Source organism: Pogonomyrmex barbatus, unplaced genomic scaffold (genome assembly GCF_055798465.1).
Source record: "Pogonomyrmex barbatus isolate J1 unplaced genomic scaffold, ASM5579846v1 scaffold4, whole genome shotgun sequence".
NCBI lineage: Eukaryota > Metazoa > Arthropoda > Insecta > Hymenoptera > Formicidae > Pogonomyrmex > Pogonomyrmex barbatus.
Window position 1 is genome coordinate 7,207,872 of NW_028297138.1, and position 18,140 is coordinate 7,226,011.

Below are 18,140 nucleotides of genomic sequence, written 5' to 3' on the forward strand. Positions count from 1 at the left end.
CATGGATCGCGTGCGGTACCGTCGGCGGCAGTGCTCATAGTAGGTGGACGGATGGTGCTGCATGGTTATAACCTCAACGGAGGGACCACTGTGGCGTGTCGGATCGCGCCTCAGACGCGCTCCGAGATGTGATTTCGCACAATCGACCAAGAGACACCCTTTCGCACGTCGAGGATGAGGAACGGTTTCACCGATATACCGGTCGCGAGTGCCGACAGCAGCACGGACGCCATATGGCTCGAGAAAAGCAGTCCGTCGCGGGTGGCACCCGAACGAATGTCACTCAGTATGTCTTCTCCTCGTATACATCCCGTTCGCGCGATCGAGCCGCGAGAGAAGCTCGGATCTCGCTCGTCCGGGAATTCAAACCGGTTTCACATCAAGGCGTGATCTCGTTAAGTTTTTGATGCGATTGACACGCGGGAATTATCTTATCGCCAATAAAGAGAACATAATGCCCGCGACATTATGAAAATTCAACTTGTCAATTTAATCGCACATCTCAATCATTCTAGAACTCCTCGCGCCGGGGGGGGGGGGAGGGGGGGTTCGAATCGACGCGATTTCTCGAGCTTCGCGATCTTCAGAAATCGATGGAAGATCGATGGGATATCTATGCTGTAAATTCTTTCTTGGTACCGCTAAAATCAGGAAAGAGAGAGAGAAAGAGTGTTGCACGCTCATTTGGTTTATATTCTGTTTAATCGCGTTATCGCGTAGTCGTAACGCGTCGCGCATTACGACGCGCGAACGTCGTAAGACGCGCCGCGTTATCGAGCGCGCGCGGGGGATCGATCGAAGATCTTCAATCGAGACGCGTCACGTGCGCGGCAATTCGGTTTTACCTACCTACTAACCCTTTTGGACTCTACACGGACCGGCGTGTTCACGTCACTCACTGAAAATTTTCGATTGTCTCGGGGACGTTTAACTCTTTTGGTCCCGCTTTTCCTTTAAGGAATTTTAGGAATAAGGAAATGTTTTACACGATTATAATATTTTTATCAGACTGATCGTGTTCCAAAATAAATTTCTAAACTTATTGAGATCGAAATGGTTAACACAGAGATCAATTTGATCCGAATGAAACTCAATAAGTTTTATGCTCATGTATCGATCTGCGATTTGTTGCGTAATGAAAATTAATCGTTTATGCAATAAAAAAATAATTGTAGTTTGATTAAAGAAATAGTTGTGTGGAATTTTTTTTATTGTTGATTTGGTTTTAAATATATGCATACAAGTTATACGTGAAAAGTTGATCTTATTAGTTTGTTAATTTTATTAATTAATATTACTTAACGAATGCATATTAAAGTACATGCATATTAAAGCATAATAAAGTAAAGTTTCATATCAACAAAAAAGATCTTTTATATAAAAGATGCGATATTTAATCTTTCGTCTGCACTCTGAATCTTTTTTGGAGCAAACGGAATTTTTCACTCTCAAATTTTTTTGAAATAGAGATTTTTATTAAATAAAGGTTTTAACATTTGTGTTAAAAAACTATTTGATAATGTAACAGAGATGTTGAAAAGTAATCTTAAATTTTTTTCAAATTTTTTGAAAATCTAGAGTAAAAAAACTGACGATAAAAGAAACACAGATCGCAAACGGAGAGTTAAAATCGACATAAATTCATAGTTGCTAATAAAATCTAATGTACAAAAAAGATTTTTTGTCAAAAATATGATATTAAAAACTGAAGTCAATTTGTCATTAAAATTTAACATAAAAATTTGTATATATTTGTATTAGTTTTGTATCAGTTGACATAATAGTTGACATAATAGTTCGGAGTACTAACACAAAAGGAGTTATTTTTGTGTTGGCGCGCGTGAAATCGGCCTACATACTGAATTGATTTAGAATTTTATTTATTAGCTATCTAATTTAAAGATGTCGCATACATAACGATAGATAAATTTATACAACACATCGGGAATTAAATTTAGCAGAATTATTATTTGCATTAGAGTAATCAACAATAGCCACTTGAGGATAATATGTTATACAAAACACAAGTCAATAGAATGTCAATAGAATTTTTTTTCTACTAATGTTTATTTTTGCAATGTAATAAGTATTCTTGATTTTTACAGTAAAGATATTAGTTTTCTACACAATATATTTCTGTACACAATATGCGTTTAAATTTTTTAAATATAATATAAAGTATTTCTTTAAACAAACTACACATATAAATTATTATTCCCTCGATGCGTAATTAGAAATTAAGTGTTAATCATTCTTCGCAAAAATATTTATATATATATTTTCATTTGCTTTTCAGATTTCGATAAGGTTGTTGTTAAACAAGAACGTCCAGACGATGCGGAAATCCGTGAATTGGCTGCCAAAATGGTGGAAGCACACAAGGCGAAAATGTTAGCGGCAAACATGCCACCGGTGCAACAACAACATAGGCAACAGTGTCTCGTACCGCAGCCTAATCTTCCCGGTATTCTTGGATATCTGAACAAACGGCCGACTGACGGGCAGCCCACACCGAAACCTCCGGCGAACAGTTTGGAAAATAAAATACCGCCGCCTGATGATGAGAGCCAGAGAGGACGATTCGGCTGGACGAGCTTCGACGAATGTCACATACCTTATATATTTCGCTCCGGCGAAAAATATTGCGCTGTACGAATCTTAGAATCTAAGCTTCTCAACAAGTACCTGAGTTATCTCCATTCGGACATCTACAGTTGCACGTGTATAAGGAGTTATTATATTACGGAGGCCGAAAGCAAACTGTTTAACGAGATCAACACCAGGCACTGTGAGAATCAATTCGGAAGGGACGTATTCACGTCCAAAGACCTGGTAGTGCGTCTCTCGGATGCCAAGGAGTTTTATACGTTTCTCGATGTATGTTACACCAAATTGACCGCCGGTACCAATCCGAATGTGACGAGTGGACGCAAGGCGGAGAAATGTGGTTTCATACGAATAAACAGGGAATCCGTGGTCCCTTACACGGTGAAAGACGGTCTACAATACGTGCCGCTGTTTTATTTCGAGGGCGAAACGGAAAATCTCAAGCTGAAGGCGGAAAAGCTTGAGGGCTGGGATTTGTCATATTTGAAATTTTGCTGCAAAGTACAGGGTATACGTAACGAATTGTTTGCACATGACACTTGTTTTGTGATCAGTTTAAATGATATTAAGAGTTATTTTCCACCTGGTACCGGCTTTGAGGACTATTGGCCAACCAAAGTTATGGACTCGCAGTTATTGGTGAACAGTAACGGGAGCGGTGCCGGTGGTGGATGGACGAAACAACCGCCTACACCGCCAGCGACTAAGCCTACTTCTGTGCAAAGTGCGAATAAAGTGGCACCTCCTCTAAACACACGTACCGTACCGATGCCTAATATGATACCACGGGGGACCGTCGTGAGTACTGCACCGCAAATGCCGCGAGTAGGACAGCCGAGGCCAGTAGTGACAACACATCCCGCGCATTCTTCCCCATCGGGACTTCCCTCCGGTAGATCAAACATAGTGTCACAGCCTATGTTGAATACCGTTCAGAGTGTGGTTAACGGCTGGTCAGGCCTCGTCGGCGGTCAACCTACCTTTCAAACGGCACTCGGCTCTCAGGCTAGCATTATACGAGCGACTCTGAACAATGTGATGCACAACGTAAGTTAATTTTCTTATGTTGTGTATGATCGTAGTATAAAAAATATCAAAACTCTTATTATATGGTTCATATTACAGTTATACTTTTAAGTTTTCGTATTATATACCAGACCAAATGTACAGTTTTGGATTTTCAGCAACAAATGACCGCTCCTTCCAAAACTTACTCTCAACAGTCTAGAAGTAGAGCTAGTAGTAGCGGAGCGACAGCTCAGTATCCTGTGTATCCGTCGACAACCATGCAGGGAGTTGTTCAAGCCCAACCGCCACCTCTTATAAGAGCAACTGTTCACTCCAATCAACCTAATCTCGGGTAAACATTAATTAATTTTGTAAATTGTCTGAAAGTGAATAGTACGTCTACACATATTTATAAGCTCACAAAGCATCAAATAATGTCAAAAACTTGTCCTTGTTTTTTTGTTGATGGTTTCTTTGGCAATTATGCAGTATTTTTATAGCATATGCTTGTTTATGGTACAGCAAATCAATTAGCATAGCAATGATTATATATAACATCCAATCAAATTCTTGCACTTATTTATTTCGTATTGTTATATTTCATATATTGTTTATCAAAATATAAAAATCATACATTGCTAAATATAACTTTGGTTCTTAGAATAAAAGAGGATTAATATAAGTGTATCCCTCTTTAATCAGATAAATTAATGTACAAAAGTTATAAGAAAGGAAAAGTTGTCACTTCTAGTATACAGCACATTAAGCATGAAATACTGAATATTAGAGTCACATGCTTATCCTAGCTTGAAAAAATGTGTTTACATACGTAAAGCATAATTATAATTACTATATGTAGAGTATCTGCACCATAGCTTTTGCATTTGTACATACAACGTATGATTTTTTTTTTGTATAGTTATCCCACCTATGGGAAGGATGACTGGTGAGTCCTTGTATACTATTGTCATATAGATTATTATAAGAAATAAAAAAGCATGCATAAATTTATATATCTCAAGCTGATTCATATAGATCAATTTAATATTAATATTTATAATTAATTTACATGATTGTCTTTAAAGCTTCTTTGCGTGATAAATATATTGATTTAGTTATGAATCTGCTTCTCAATATTTATTTTACAATTTAATGTCATTAATGTTATGTACACTTGTCACATAATGTATTCATGTATTCGTGTATTTAAGATTTTATAATGTTTATATTAATATGGTTTATTATATTGCTGTCAAAATATATAAAGAATAATCTCTGTACTTGAATGTTACTTTATTTGTCGTACGATAAATTTTGTAAATAAATTGAGTTGCAAAATAGAGAATTTCTAGAGATTTAAGAACTTTTTTTCTCAAAAATTAATTGATTCGCATTCAGAAAATCTACTATATGATAAATGAAATATTAATCTTAGATGTTCAAATGGAGAATAATTTATTATTTGAAAATTATTTTTTTTTATTGATTTAATGATGGAGTAATTCCCATTAGCTATTTATCGAATGTTCATTAGCTTGCATTGCAAATAAAAAAAAAGCATCAAAGTAGTTTCATATTTTGTACAATGATTCAAAAAATAATGTATCACATTATTAAATATTATTCTTTGGAAATTATTTATAAATTTGGATATTATCTGAAATATCCGAATGCACAAATAATAATAAATATTGACAGCATTATAAATCCATCTGTAAAACTAATTTGTTTTTATCAAATTAATTAATAAAATATGTTTATATATTTGTATATGTGAATTACTTTTATGTAAAATTTTAATATTTTATTTATTATTTTTACAATTTAAAAATGCAAAAAATTAAATGTAATGTAAAATAATGTATTAAATAATGTATTTTTTTATTAGAAATTAAATTTAATTATATTTTTGTTTAATTTGCAATTTATATAAGCATAAATATATGAATATAATTTAAATATGTCTGCATAAGTTTCTATATTATTTTTGTATCGAGTATTTTACTAATTTATGTAAATATAAAATAAAGACGTGATAAATAAATGTACGTAAAGTTAGTTAATAAATATTTTTATTTATTGCTGAAGAGGCTAAAGACTTATGATAGAATAAATAAATAAAATTAGTGAGAGTTATTCTGTAGAAAAGAATAAAGTAAGTAAGTAAATAAAGTAAAAAAGAATATAATAATTTTTATATTTTTCAGGGTGACTACTACATATACGACACCTACGTTAGGTGTACCTAATGCAGTCACAGCAAGCACATATCCACAAATGCTTGGTTTAAGTGAACAAGTCCAAGCTTTAATGCCAGTACCTACATCAGCATCAACCTTATTACATCAACAAAGGCATACACCGTCTGTACATAACACGTCTCACGCAAAGTACCCACCCCCTCTAATACCAGTCAATGGTAGCAGCGGTAGTAGTAGTTCCAGGTATATATCATAAACTTATTATTTTAGGAAAATTAAATTATTAAATATGAAATTAATAATTAATGAGGTTTTTCGTTTCAGCATTTATAAACGAGCTTGATTCGATTAATAAATAGTATTGCTTACATTCAAGTTATTTTTTAGGGACACTCGAGGAAGGAAACCGTTGATACCAATATCAGAATCACATATAACTACTTGTCATGTACAACCATACCAAATACAGAAAGCACTAATTGAAGAAAAGATGGTACCCTGTATTAATTTCAAACCTTACATTTATACTGAACTGTTGATGACACTTCCTGACTTTATTTCCAATTTTTTTCCTGCCTGTGACATCGACAGTTGTAGACAGGTTCTAACAGATGTGCTACATATAGATTTATATCAAGGAAATAGGTAAGTCTAGAAATAAATCAACTCTGAAATAATTTATTTTTACAAAAAAAAAAAATATTTACAGACTGCAGATGAAAATGTTAATGGAAGCGGGAAAATGTTCCTCGCTAACGGAAGATCTACCTTTAATTCAAGTTAGGAGTATAATGAAATATATGCCACAGTTCAAGTATATGTTTAATAGAGGAGATATGGTTATGCCTTCCCCAGCTCATTCGTCTGAAGAGCACCCCGCCAAAAAGCGTCAACGTACTAGCTAGGATTGGCTACAGCCTTACTGGCCTACTTATGATTATTATCATTCGGCATTCTAAATAAGCCGATAATTTGACGATCAAAGTGCGATGACATCGTATTTGCGGGACGCCTTCGAGAGTGATAGGCGTATATTTAAATAAAAGATTCCAACTCGCGTATGATGCGCGATGAAATTATATATTGACTGATGCCTCAAGTGTAGAGTGATACAGTGGTGAGCTATTTCTTTCTCCAAAGTGTGTTTACTGAAGAGGACATGACTATGTAAATAAAATTGAACCATGTAAATTTAAAATATTATGGTTGATAATTAAGATTTGCTTTGTACGTAGAAGAATTTATTTTATTTTCATTTTCACAAAGCCTGTTATGATGTAAGGGCTATTACATTACTGCAGGATGGATTTATTTTATTTTCATTTTCAAGGCCTGTTATGATGTAAGGGCTATTACATTACTGCAGCAAAATAGACTTGAGATAAAGAATGATTTCTTATTTTCAAATTAAATATATCCTATCATTCCACACATATACACGCGCGCGCGCGTACGCACGTACACACACACACACACACACACACACACACACACACACACACACACTTTTTCATCTACTCTGTATGTGCGCATACACAAATACATACAAACATACATATAATGTATACGTGCAACATTTTATTCCTACCTCTACACAACAGTAAATACTATTCTTTTAGACTTCATATTTTATAGTGTTCTTGTTACATGTTGGTGTCTTATGTATATGAAAAGAAAGTGAAACTTCTGTTCTAAAGAAAATTCGGAGAAAGAAAATGCTATTATCTCATTTATAAATGGACATGACGTGCTATAGAGTTATTCAGAATGAATAACCTATTTTGCATATTAAATGTATATCAATAAAGAAAGCGAAAAATGGAAGTAAAGCTTCTTCAAGTTCCTAGCTATTACTAGTGCGTATTCTAATAACCTACTGCAAGCTAATTTAAAAACATTAGTCATTCATTCGTTCATTCATTGCCAATGATTTTGCGTGTGTTTTTATACAATTTTCATAAAATTTTGTTAAAAAGCGTTAAGATAATTTATTGAACAATTTTCGTTTCAAGCGTTCAAGAAATATACTATGTATAGGAAAATGTGGTGGACGTATCGAATGGAATGATGGAGCGCGGGAAACAAATGCCTACTTAATGTGAAAAAATTGCAGCGAGCAATATCTTGTGGACTATATCTGTAAAAGATATGAATAATATATCTAGTACCATTTCATGAAATTGACGAGAAAATGAAGCTAATATTTCTTGCATTTCTTTCGATATAGCTACCAATAGTATTTTGCAATATTGCTGGCTGCATTTTTTGGAGTCGATTTGGAACTGTAAATTTTTGCTTTAGGCAGCAAATTTTCGAAATTTATTATATGATGTTACCTGAATCTAATTTTAAGCGTTTATTGAAAAATATTTTGTGTAATGGGTTTGAGGTTAAAAATTTATTAAATCAGATAGAAAAGACTATATGCGGTCGAAATTAAAGTATAAAAAATTCATAAAAGTAAATGAAAAAATATTTATTCACATCAAATGTGTTGATTAAGTAAAATGTAATGAAAAGCGTGGAGAAATGCCATAGTTTAAAGACCGAAAATTAAAGGCGGTTTCGCTCAAAGCGAAGGCCAAATTTAGTTGTGCAATAAATAATTGTTCCTCTTGCCTCTAACCCATTTCACAGATACATTAAATTTATATATGCAAACAAAAATGTCTAAGTTATATAAAACGCTCTTGAGATATTTATATGCGGAGTGTAACAAAAATGCGATAAAAAAAAAAGAGATGTTTGAACAGTGAAAAGAAATCTGGTTCATATGTGAAACCACGTCAAAATAGTCTTCCACTAATCCATAAATACGTCACAAATCAAATTTTGTTCAGTTCAATAAATTATTTCGAAATATCGATATTATATTAATATGCTTCGAAAATTATCATTTATTTCCATTTACAATAGAATGCAGAACACGATAGGGGGGAAGGAGGCTCCTCCTTTAAACGTGGCGTATAAAATGCTATTTTATCTCTCGATGTGGGACAGAGAATTAAAGAGTTATTATCGACTGGCTATATAAATATATAAATATATATATATATATACTTTCGTCATTAATTTTAACAAAAAAGCTCTAAAAAGTGTACATGGCAAACAATAAGTGTATATACAGAGATAATTATAACGACTGATTCACGTCGAACGTGAATCTCCCACGTAAGACAGAAATTGTTTGGATATTCTGTCGTAGTGAATATAGCGTATTTCATTATTTATGAAGCGATATTTTGTGGTATTACAATTTGGAAGACACCTACACCTTGTATTGCGCTATCGAGAGACTTTGGACTGGTATATCTTACTGTTACAAAAAGAAGAGATGGTTCATAAAAAACTGTAAGAAAAAATTCGAAGATAAAAACTATTGGCAGTTATTATTTAAATAAAAACATTTTTGTGAGCGGTGACATTTTGTTTTAATCGACGCATAACTTTATGTTATCTATTTTTTGTTTTTATAATAGTCTGCGTTATGTTACATACGTAACGGCAGATTTATGGCCAAGCGGATTTATCGTCCAAAATAATATGTGTCACTTTTTTGTTTTATACTTTATTTTTCTCTTATGTATAACGAGCAAGCTTGATGTAATTATATCGAACAATGCTAACTTACAAGAGAAATTTGTAGAGTCGCATGCATATATATGCGATAACAAAGGAAAGTACACATTGATTTTACGTTGTAAATCTTTTGGTGCAACAAAACGAGGCTGATGAGATTTGTGAAGCTTTTTGGATTATTTTAACGAGAACAATATACTGTTTTATTTTATTGCTGCGTAATATCGTGTCGCGTAGTTTTTATTTTTCGCAAAGTAAACGCAAGAGATCGATCCAGTCCAAGACGGTTAGAGTTTTAGAGTATAATAATTTCTAATAGATTAGCACATTTAATTTGTTAACATTTGTTAAAACTGTATTATATTTCACCATGCTATATATCGTTTGTATATATAAAGCATAAGGAAATAGAATTACTTAGATATTTCAAAATAAATTCATGATACAATCAAAAGAAATGGAGGTCAGTTATTTTTTTTTCGCGTCCTGCATCCTGCATGTGTGAATGCACATGCGTGTATGTTGTAATACATCAAATTATGTATTGTATCAAAAAATTTAATATTAAAATTTATAAATATAAATATATTATAAATATATAAATATATTAAATTATGTAACTGTATATATTTTTTTTTTAACAAAAATAATTCCCCGCGCTTCCTTTTCCAAAATTCCGAGATTCTCTCGAATTTTTATCTTCTCTGTTATATTGATTTCTTTGATAAGTGTAATTTGAGCAGTGAAATGATTCAGTTAGAATCGGGAAACGTTAATTCAAGAATCAAAAAGCGACGAAGCTCCGGGTTTTTAAATTCATTCGCGCGCGTTGACTGTGACCCTCAGCCGCATCCGTGACCGGAAGTACGTCATCGGCGGAGGGGAGTTCGAGATACGGCGGCGAGATGGCGCGCGGGATCGCGGCACGCGAAATGTAACGAGCTCGTACGGGACCAGCCGAATCGGCTAGTCGCAGTCGCCATTTTGTCGGGATAGACATCGAGAATTGTCTTATCTCTGTCACTACGGTTATTTCGTCCGTGTCTCGTTCGGACGGGGTTAAAAAGCCGTCTGTGCCGGCCATAATACGCGCAACTCCGCCCGTACGTCGCCACCGCAAATGGCTTGTCTGAACACCCTCAAGCAGGAAATCAAAACGCTCGAATCCGTCTTCCCCAAGAGCCATGAGAGGTTTCAGATAATGTCTGCGAGCGTGGACGAACTCAGCTGCAGATTCGTCGGTAAAAATGGGAAGAAGTACGAAATACACGCCAATATCACAGTAAGTGGCAACACGCACAAGTGTGCGCGCGCGCGCTCTCCTCTCTCTCTTTCTCTCTCTCTCTCTCTCTCTTTCTCTCTCTCTCGCTCGCTCGCTCGCTCGCTCGCTCGCGTGTGCGAGGAGGATGGGTGTTCGTCGCGAGTGCTGCTCCGGACGATCGTTAAACCTGTGTGTGAGTGAATGAGTGAATACGTGCGTGAGTGAATATGTGCGTGCGTGGATACGTGCGTGAGTGAATATGTGCGTGCGTGGATACGTGCGTGCGTTCATTCGCGTGTCCGGCCGTACTGTTCGTACGTTTTAGCTTCTGTTCGTTCGTTCCGGACGGGTTACTTTCCTGGATGTACGCGGTTCTCGGACGAACGAACAAAGAAGATGACGTCTCGACGTTGTTTGGATGAGATTCGCGTTTGGCTGTGATCGCGCGCGTCTCGCTTATCCTACGCGTCTTCCTTTCTCGATCGTCTCGACGCCGCACGCGTTGCGATCGATTTTTTTTCTCCTTTTTTTTTTTATCCTACTCCTCCTCCTCCTTCTCCTCTTCTGCCAGCGCGAGGATTTTCTCATCGGCGGATTAACGATGCGATTAAAAGTCCCGGTAGCCCCCCCTCGCGCGTTGGAGTATTCGCCGTTTCCGGGGACATTGTTTTTCCTCTCTTTCTTTTCATTTAGCTTTTACCCCGACGTGTCAGAGACAAAGGTGAAGGCGTGAAGAGAACGGAGACAAAGGAGATTCGTCCGCGAATCTCGCGCCCTATGACGTTTCGCGCTCGCGCGAACGCACTTAGGGACCGCAATTTAAATCGGAGCAAGTCGGTTCTTTTTCTTTTTTCTGCCATGGAGGGACGCAACGTGTGTACATGTGAATGTCTCTCTCTCTCTCTCTCTCTCTCTCTCTCTCTCTCTCTCTCTCTCTCTCTCTCTCTCTCTCTCTGTGTGTGTGTGTGTGTGTGTGTGTGTGTGTGTGTGTGTGTGTGTAAAAGTGTATGTATGCGCGATGCACGAGGGACGTCGCAATCGAACGCAATCCTTTTGCAACACGCATCGCCGCTTTTACGATTGCGAACGTGAATATTTCAGCATCATTCGTGCATCATTTACTGATTACGCGATAGATGTCGATGTGCATGTCGTGCGCGCAAATATTATGTTTTCTTCCTTTTTTTGTTTTTACTTTACGTTTTCCTTTTGCGTGCTTAAATAACTGTATGGCGTTTGCGTATCGAATATGCAAGAGATTCTGCTAAAGATTCCTTATCTTTTGTTTGTTCCCCCTCGTTGTTCTCAACACAGCAAAACAGTGCGTATTGTGCCGCGTGTATAAATTATTGCAACGCTACATCAGGAAATTATGTCAATAATTAACGATGTTTACGCAGGAGACCTATCCTTCAACGCCGCCTGTTTGGTTCGCCGAATCCGAGGAGACTAGTGTTACGAACGCTGTACAAATTTTAAGTAACACAACGGGTCGTGATAATCACGTAATCAACCAAGTCGGCATCCTTTTGAAAGAGTTATGTCGACTACATTCGTTACCGGAACCACCGGATGTCGAAAGGCTGAGAACCGCCTTAGATCCCTTACGTTTAGGAGGGTCGAACGAAGCTGTGGCACAGAGGATGGACGCGGAAGACCTAGATGATATCGACGAAGATGAAGAGAGCGAAACTGAAGAAGACCTCCACTTAGACATGGACGAAGGAGATGCTAATTCTAAGAATAAGGTAAAGGGAGAGATGATCTCACTAGTTTACTTCTAATTTATTTAGTATTTAGTTTATTATTTTTGTTATACATTTTTTTATGTTTACATTTCTTTCCTGCAGAGTGAAGAGATGGACTTGGAACATCTTGCAACGTTGGAAAGGTTGAGACAGAATCAGAGACAAGATTATTTAAAAGGATCTGTTTGTGGAAGTGTACAAGCTACTGATAGACTCATGAAAGAACTGCGTGATATATACCGAAGTGACAGCTTTAAAAAAGGTACATTTTAAAATTTTGCACTCTTAAATAAGCTAAATTTTAATAATCGATAATTATATATGTTTTGTATATGTACAGGAACTTCAAGATATTAAAAAGATTTAAGAAAAGATTTCTCCGATCAAGACAAGAAAAATACAAACATGTATCCGAAAATGCCTTATTTTGAAGTTAGAGAATATTGAAAGATTTTGAAAACGATCTTGTATTTTAGACAAGAACCTTTTTTTAAATAAAAAGAAAAAAATCGAAAAATTATAACAATGAACAAATTTGTAAGGATTAAAAAGTTATAGTCGGAATAAGGATATCGGAATAAGGATAGTCACCTCTCACTTTTTGGCCCTCAATTTTTTTTGAGATGAAAATTATCTCAGAATATGATTAATACTAAATATTCTTAAAATTCGAAATTTTAATTTACAAGAAAAGAATTGACCATATCTTTCAGGAATCATATGAAGCATTTCCGGACACATATTTATACGGTCTTTTTTTTTAACTCGAGAAATATTTAATTTTTTAAAATTCTTTTTTGAAACATGCTATATATGTATTTTTGCTTTTTTTCCTAGGAATGTATAGCATAGAACTAGTAAATGACAGTTTATATGAATGGAATATCAGGTTGATGTGTGTAGACCCTGATTCACCACTTCATAGCGATCTCATTCTTTTGAAAGAGAAAGAAGGCAAAGACAGTATTCTTCTCAACATGCTTTTCAAGGTATCTTGTGTAAGAGTAAACTTGTGTAAGAGTAAACTAAGATTTAGGCTTCAAATAAAATGTATGTATAAACTAGCATCTCTCTTAAGCAATATTATATAAACTTTTAGATATTTTCTAAATTTTTATTATTGTAGGAAACTTATCCGTTCGAACCTCCATTTGTAAGAGTCGTACATCCCATCATATCTGGTGGATACGTTCTCGTTGGGGGTGCCATCTGCATGGAGCTTCTCACAAAACAGGGATGGAGTTCGGCATACACGGTAGAAGCTGTTATAATGCAGATTTCAGCGACATTAGTAAAGGGGAAAGCGCGTATACAGTTCCAAGGATCAGGCGGCGCTGGCAAAGTATGTGGCGGACAAGGTCAATACAGTTTGGCACGTGCCCAACAGTCATTCAAGTCTCTTGTACAAATACATGAAAAAAATGGTAAGAGTTTATTTAAAAAATAGATTGGCTATGCTATTGTGTTATATCACTTGTAAAACATTGTTTCACGTTTGAATAGGTTGGTTCACACCCCCAAAGGAGGATGGCTAATGAACACCGATTATCGAAAAGTACCGAAAAATATGATACATGCTTACAGCTGAGACTTTAATTCGGTGTGTGTGCCCAACAAGTAATTGTTATGATAATGATTTGATACACAAACACAACAGTAACTAGGTAACTTAAGATATTGAATTAATCTAACATATAATTCTTTTGATGGCTAAAAAAGCTGCCGTACACTTTGGTTATGTATCCATATTCTTTTTTTTCGGTCATTAGTAGTTAGATCGCGAATTGTATCGATAAATGTAAGGTATCATTTCGCTTGGAATTGATTCTTATGTTTCAAGAATCCCAGTTATTACTATACTCACGGTATAGTAATTTTATGTACTCCTTAAAGATACATATGTTGTACGTGCGAAACAGAATAATTATTCTGAAAGATGCGTTAACGCAATCGTGCTTCCTGTCTTTTTAACGGGAGGAAATTATGATCAACGTTTTAGATATAATGTTGAAAAGATTTTTAAGTTTTTTTATTACATTGTTTTATCATCCACTTTCTTTATTTTTTTTGAAGCAATGATTATCTTCTGTGCATTTCAATAACAAGGCTATATATCTTCACTGATGTATGCCGTAAACAAGTAAAAATAATGATAGTGAAAATGCATCTCTTGCAAAAAGTGTATATCACTTCTATTCTTGAAATCTTTTGCCATATATCTTATAAATGATATCCAAATTATATGAGCACACAACCAAGACATTACTTAAAAGAATTATATGGAAGTAAAGTGGCTAAAAAATAGATTATAAAAGTATAGCTTTACATCGGGAGGCTCTAGAGAGTACGAGAAGTAGAAGTTACAAAGGTTTCTGCAAGCTTTTCGGACTTGCAATTAAATACGTTTTGTAAAACTAATTTTGTCTATATCAATATTAATCAAGTCAAATTTTTGACACGAGAAGCGATATTTTTTTACATTCGGCGAATAGAGAGTATATTTCGTAGCATTATTGGATTAGATGAAATATAGATCTTACAACGTTTGTATCGTATGCAACGCAGTAATTAATGGGAATGTTTATCTTTTTGCATAGAAGATAAGAGTGAGTCAAATACGAATATGTAGATGCTGTAGTGGCATATATTTCCTTTTTCAATGTAGTAAATATTATAACATTTATGTTATTTGTTTATTTGCAATATTGTCGAGATGACTGATAGCTTTCTATAACATATATATCCTATTGTGTGTAATATTCAATCGAATATAGGAATTGTATAGATGTACATAATGCAGGTACTCTTTAGAGTCTTTTTATCAGAGGGCATAAATGCAATAGAAGCTTAAAAAGTTTTGGTTGTGTGTTTCATCTACAAATCCATTCTAAAATCTATTCTTCGTTTATTTTCTCTATGACGCAATGTATAAGGGATAAAATCGTATATTATATATGCAAAATATAATTTTTTTAATAAGAGATGCGCGCAAGCTAAACGTTACTCATATGGAATTAATTCTTATGTGCAAATTTGTTTTCGAAGATTTATTAGTTTTGTGCAAATGTTAAAGCTTCTAACAATCGCAATAGGAAATTTCCTCGAGTGATCTTACGCAGTAATAATCAGCTGTTATTTGTGTAAACAGTGAATGGCCAAAGTGTTTGTGTAAGCACTTCTAAAGCGAATTTGTCCATTAGAATTAATAATGTAATAATATCATAACGTTTATAACTTTATTGGATCTAATTTTTGCTATCAATTACACCCGTAAAGGATCCCATTTTCGTAAAAAAGATATATATGTTATTGTTAAACGCATTTTTGCAATACGGCATTGAAGTTAAGTTATTGAAACTACAAATTACAAATCGTTAATTGGTAATATTCTCCGGATTTGTATTGCACTCCTAGCATTTATACAATTTGTTTCGTACATACATACATAGATACACATGTCCCGATTCGTATACATGCATGTACACATATACACGTACACATATTACACATATGCATTCTGTTCCTTATGCTTCATCTTCCTACGTAATCTTTCGAATGCGTAGTTTTCGCGACCGTCATGTTCATTTGTCAAACATGTCAAGCACGAACACTCACAAATATCGATTACGAGTAGTTGTATTATTTTCGTAAGAGTCAAATCTGTCATTTTCGTTGTAAATATCGTCAATTGAAACAGCTAATTATAACGGTTAAACTGTTATACTTCAGGGATTTTTATTTCAGAGGTATCATTATACTTTGATAATATTACGTTAGGATACGTGTTTGCGTAATCATCGCGTTTGTTTTCGTCAGAATGAATGAATATACCTGAACGCCTATTAATCGTATGGAGATGGAGCAGTACATATGTTATTGGCAATAACGCATGTACAATGTATCTGTACACATGATTATTGGTATAACTGGATCGAGTAGCGTGGGTCTAGTTTCGTTCGCGACACAGTTAAACTCGTTTGTGAACAAATCATACGAGCAGTATCGTCATATAAATAATAGATTCTTAAGTATAGGTGTGCGATCATCGAACTCGTTGTCAGTGGGTACTACGATTTGTACAGCCGCCACCCGTTTGACACTGAGTACTGGTTGTTCGACGTCGTTAAACGTTATGTTCTTTGCCAAAACTTCGTGTCGTCTGTTAAGTTTTATTTTATTTTTTTTAAATGTAATTGCGTATATGATCGCGGGGAGCAATGTGACATGTGTATTTTTGCTACAAATATCGTTAAGATTCTTCGTTCTCTCAACATGACATTCGACTTATACCGATTTGTGACGATTTCAAAAATTTCAGAGTCTCAACGTAAGATCGATATGTTGCACGCGATTAGTTTGAATTACATTTAATAAACGACATACTATAAGAGGTGTACAATAAAATAAAATGATAACGATGACTCTGCAACATGTCAAGATTTGTTTTAACATTTTGAATTAAAAAATATACGCTTAAAGAACAAGTGGAAGTTTTAATTACGTCGATTATGACATAACTCCGTGAACTCTTGCATTTCTCAAATCCTTAGATTGAATCCAGTAACGTAGTTGTCAATCTTTTTTTGTTATATATTCAAAGTGATTGTTCTATTTGAAGACTGATAAAAGTAGAACTCGAACGTACTTTTCTTCCACATTACATTTGTAAAATGTGTTTTTTACGCGATACTTCGATCCGTGAGCGTGAGAATAAAAGATACTCGAGCAATTCCTCCGCATCGAATGTGGATACCTTCTATATACTTACAAATATAAACATTATGAAATTTGTGATTTTTAAGAATTTTCTTACAGAGGCATTAATGCCAAATGGAAATGATGGATATATATATCCTGTTCCGAGATGTATTTGTGGCAAAAATAGCCGTCTAAAGTCTCTTCCAACTCATTTGTTCATTTTCCACATTTTCATCAACGATATGTGGATGTCTGTTTATTATGCGTTAAGTAAATGCGAATAATTGATTCATATATTGACAAATTATTTCTTTTTGTTTAAAGGGAGAGCACCCGGTTCACGCGGAACACATAAATAAGCGACTGAAGTGACTGATATGTAAAGCATGATACAAGCATATATGGAAATTATTACATCCACACGTGTACCTGGTTACAGATCCGCATTCTAATCAAGATAGAACAACACGTAATAATCTCCCGTTTCGCTTGAACCGTGGTATTTGATCGTATCGTATTTGATACTCGGGATATAACGACTTTATGTATCGTGTTAAGTATATGATATAACTTAACTCATATTATAACATTTTCTGACGAGGGTATAGACTTCCGGATCGAAGCAACGTGTGTCGTACGCGTCGAGAGACATCGCGATTAAGATTTCCTTTATTTCCTTTAGTTTTTTTCACGCGAATTTACGTAATCGTCCTCTTCACCTTTTCCGAGAACTTTATCTCGAACGCCGTCATCTTCTCGACGTGAACGATGATGTTCCCCCCCGAGTCTAAACCCATAAGTTTAACTTATGTCTTTACTCTGTCTGCGTACCTATTTGCGTAATTATCTCATCGGTCAATCGAGAGACCGAGTAATTTTTGTTAGTCGGTCACGTCGTCTCATTGTCAATATCTATAATCTTAAGATTATTCTACGTATCTTAAATCTGCTCCACTTGTATATCATTACTGATTTGAGTGAAAGTTTCCATAATTCTAATATACCGACCATTATAGTTTCTCTCTTTCTCCCTTTCTC

The 18,140-nt window shown here is 35.0% G+C and overlaps 2 protein-coding genes across 8 annotated transcripts in view; both read left to right on the forward strand.

Moving 5' to 3' along the window:
• Positions 1-9,853, forward strand: part of LOC105425732 (uncharacterized) — a 17,868-nt gene extending 8,015 nt beyond the window's left edge. For 2 of the 5 annotated variants that reach the window (XM_011636626.2, XM_089080852.1), the window contains exons 2-7: positions 2,297-3,654; positions 3,792-3,967; positions 4,535-4,561; positions 5,823-6,059; positions 6,204-6,461; positions 6,526-9,853. In XM_011636626.2, coding sequence (XP_011634928.2) covers positions 2,297-3,654; positions 3,792-3,967; positions 4,535-4,561; positions 5,823-6,059; positions 6,204-6,461; positions 6,526-6,721 — 2,252 coding nt within the window. In that variant the 3' untranslated portion in view covers positions 6,722-9,853. Of the gene's footprint in view, positions 1-6; positions 287-2,296; positions 3,655-3,791; positions 3,968-4,534; positions 4,562-5,822; positions 6,060-6,192; positions 6,462-6,525 lie in introns of those variants that run through there. The other 3 variants (XM_011636625.2, XM_011636627.2, XM_089080853.1) reach the window with 3 other exon arrangements.
• A 491-nt stretch (positions 9,854-10,344) lies between these two features.
• Positions 10,345-18,134, forward strand: LOC105425729 (ubiquitin-conjugating enzyme E2 Q2). Of its 3 annotated transcripts, none has more exons than XM_089080875.1 (6): positions 10,345-10,677; positions 12,057-12,404; positions 12,507-12,666; positions 13,242-13,393; positions 13,531-13,828; positions 13,908-18,134. In XM_089080875.1, the coding sequence occupies exons 1-6, from the start codon at positions 10,516-10,518 to the stop codon at positions 13,937-13,939; spliced, it is 1,152 nt and encodes a 383-aa protein (XP_088937001.1). In that variant the 5' UTR covers positions 10,345-10,515; the 3' UTR covers positions 13,940-18,134. The 3 variants fall into 3 exon arrangements, with proteins under 3 accessions (XP_088937001.1, XP_088937004.1, XP_088937003.1); XM_089080878.1 differs by lacking the exon at positions 10,345-10,677 and adding an exon at positions 10,787-10,849; XM_089080877.1 differs by lacking the exon at positions 10,345-10,677 and adding an exon at positions 11,633-11,977.
• Positions 18,135-18,140: the final 6 nt, after the last annotated feature.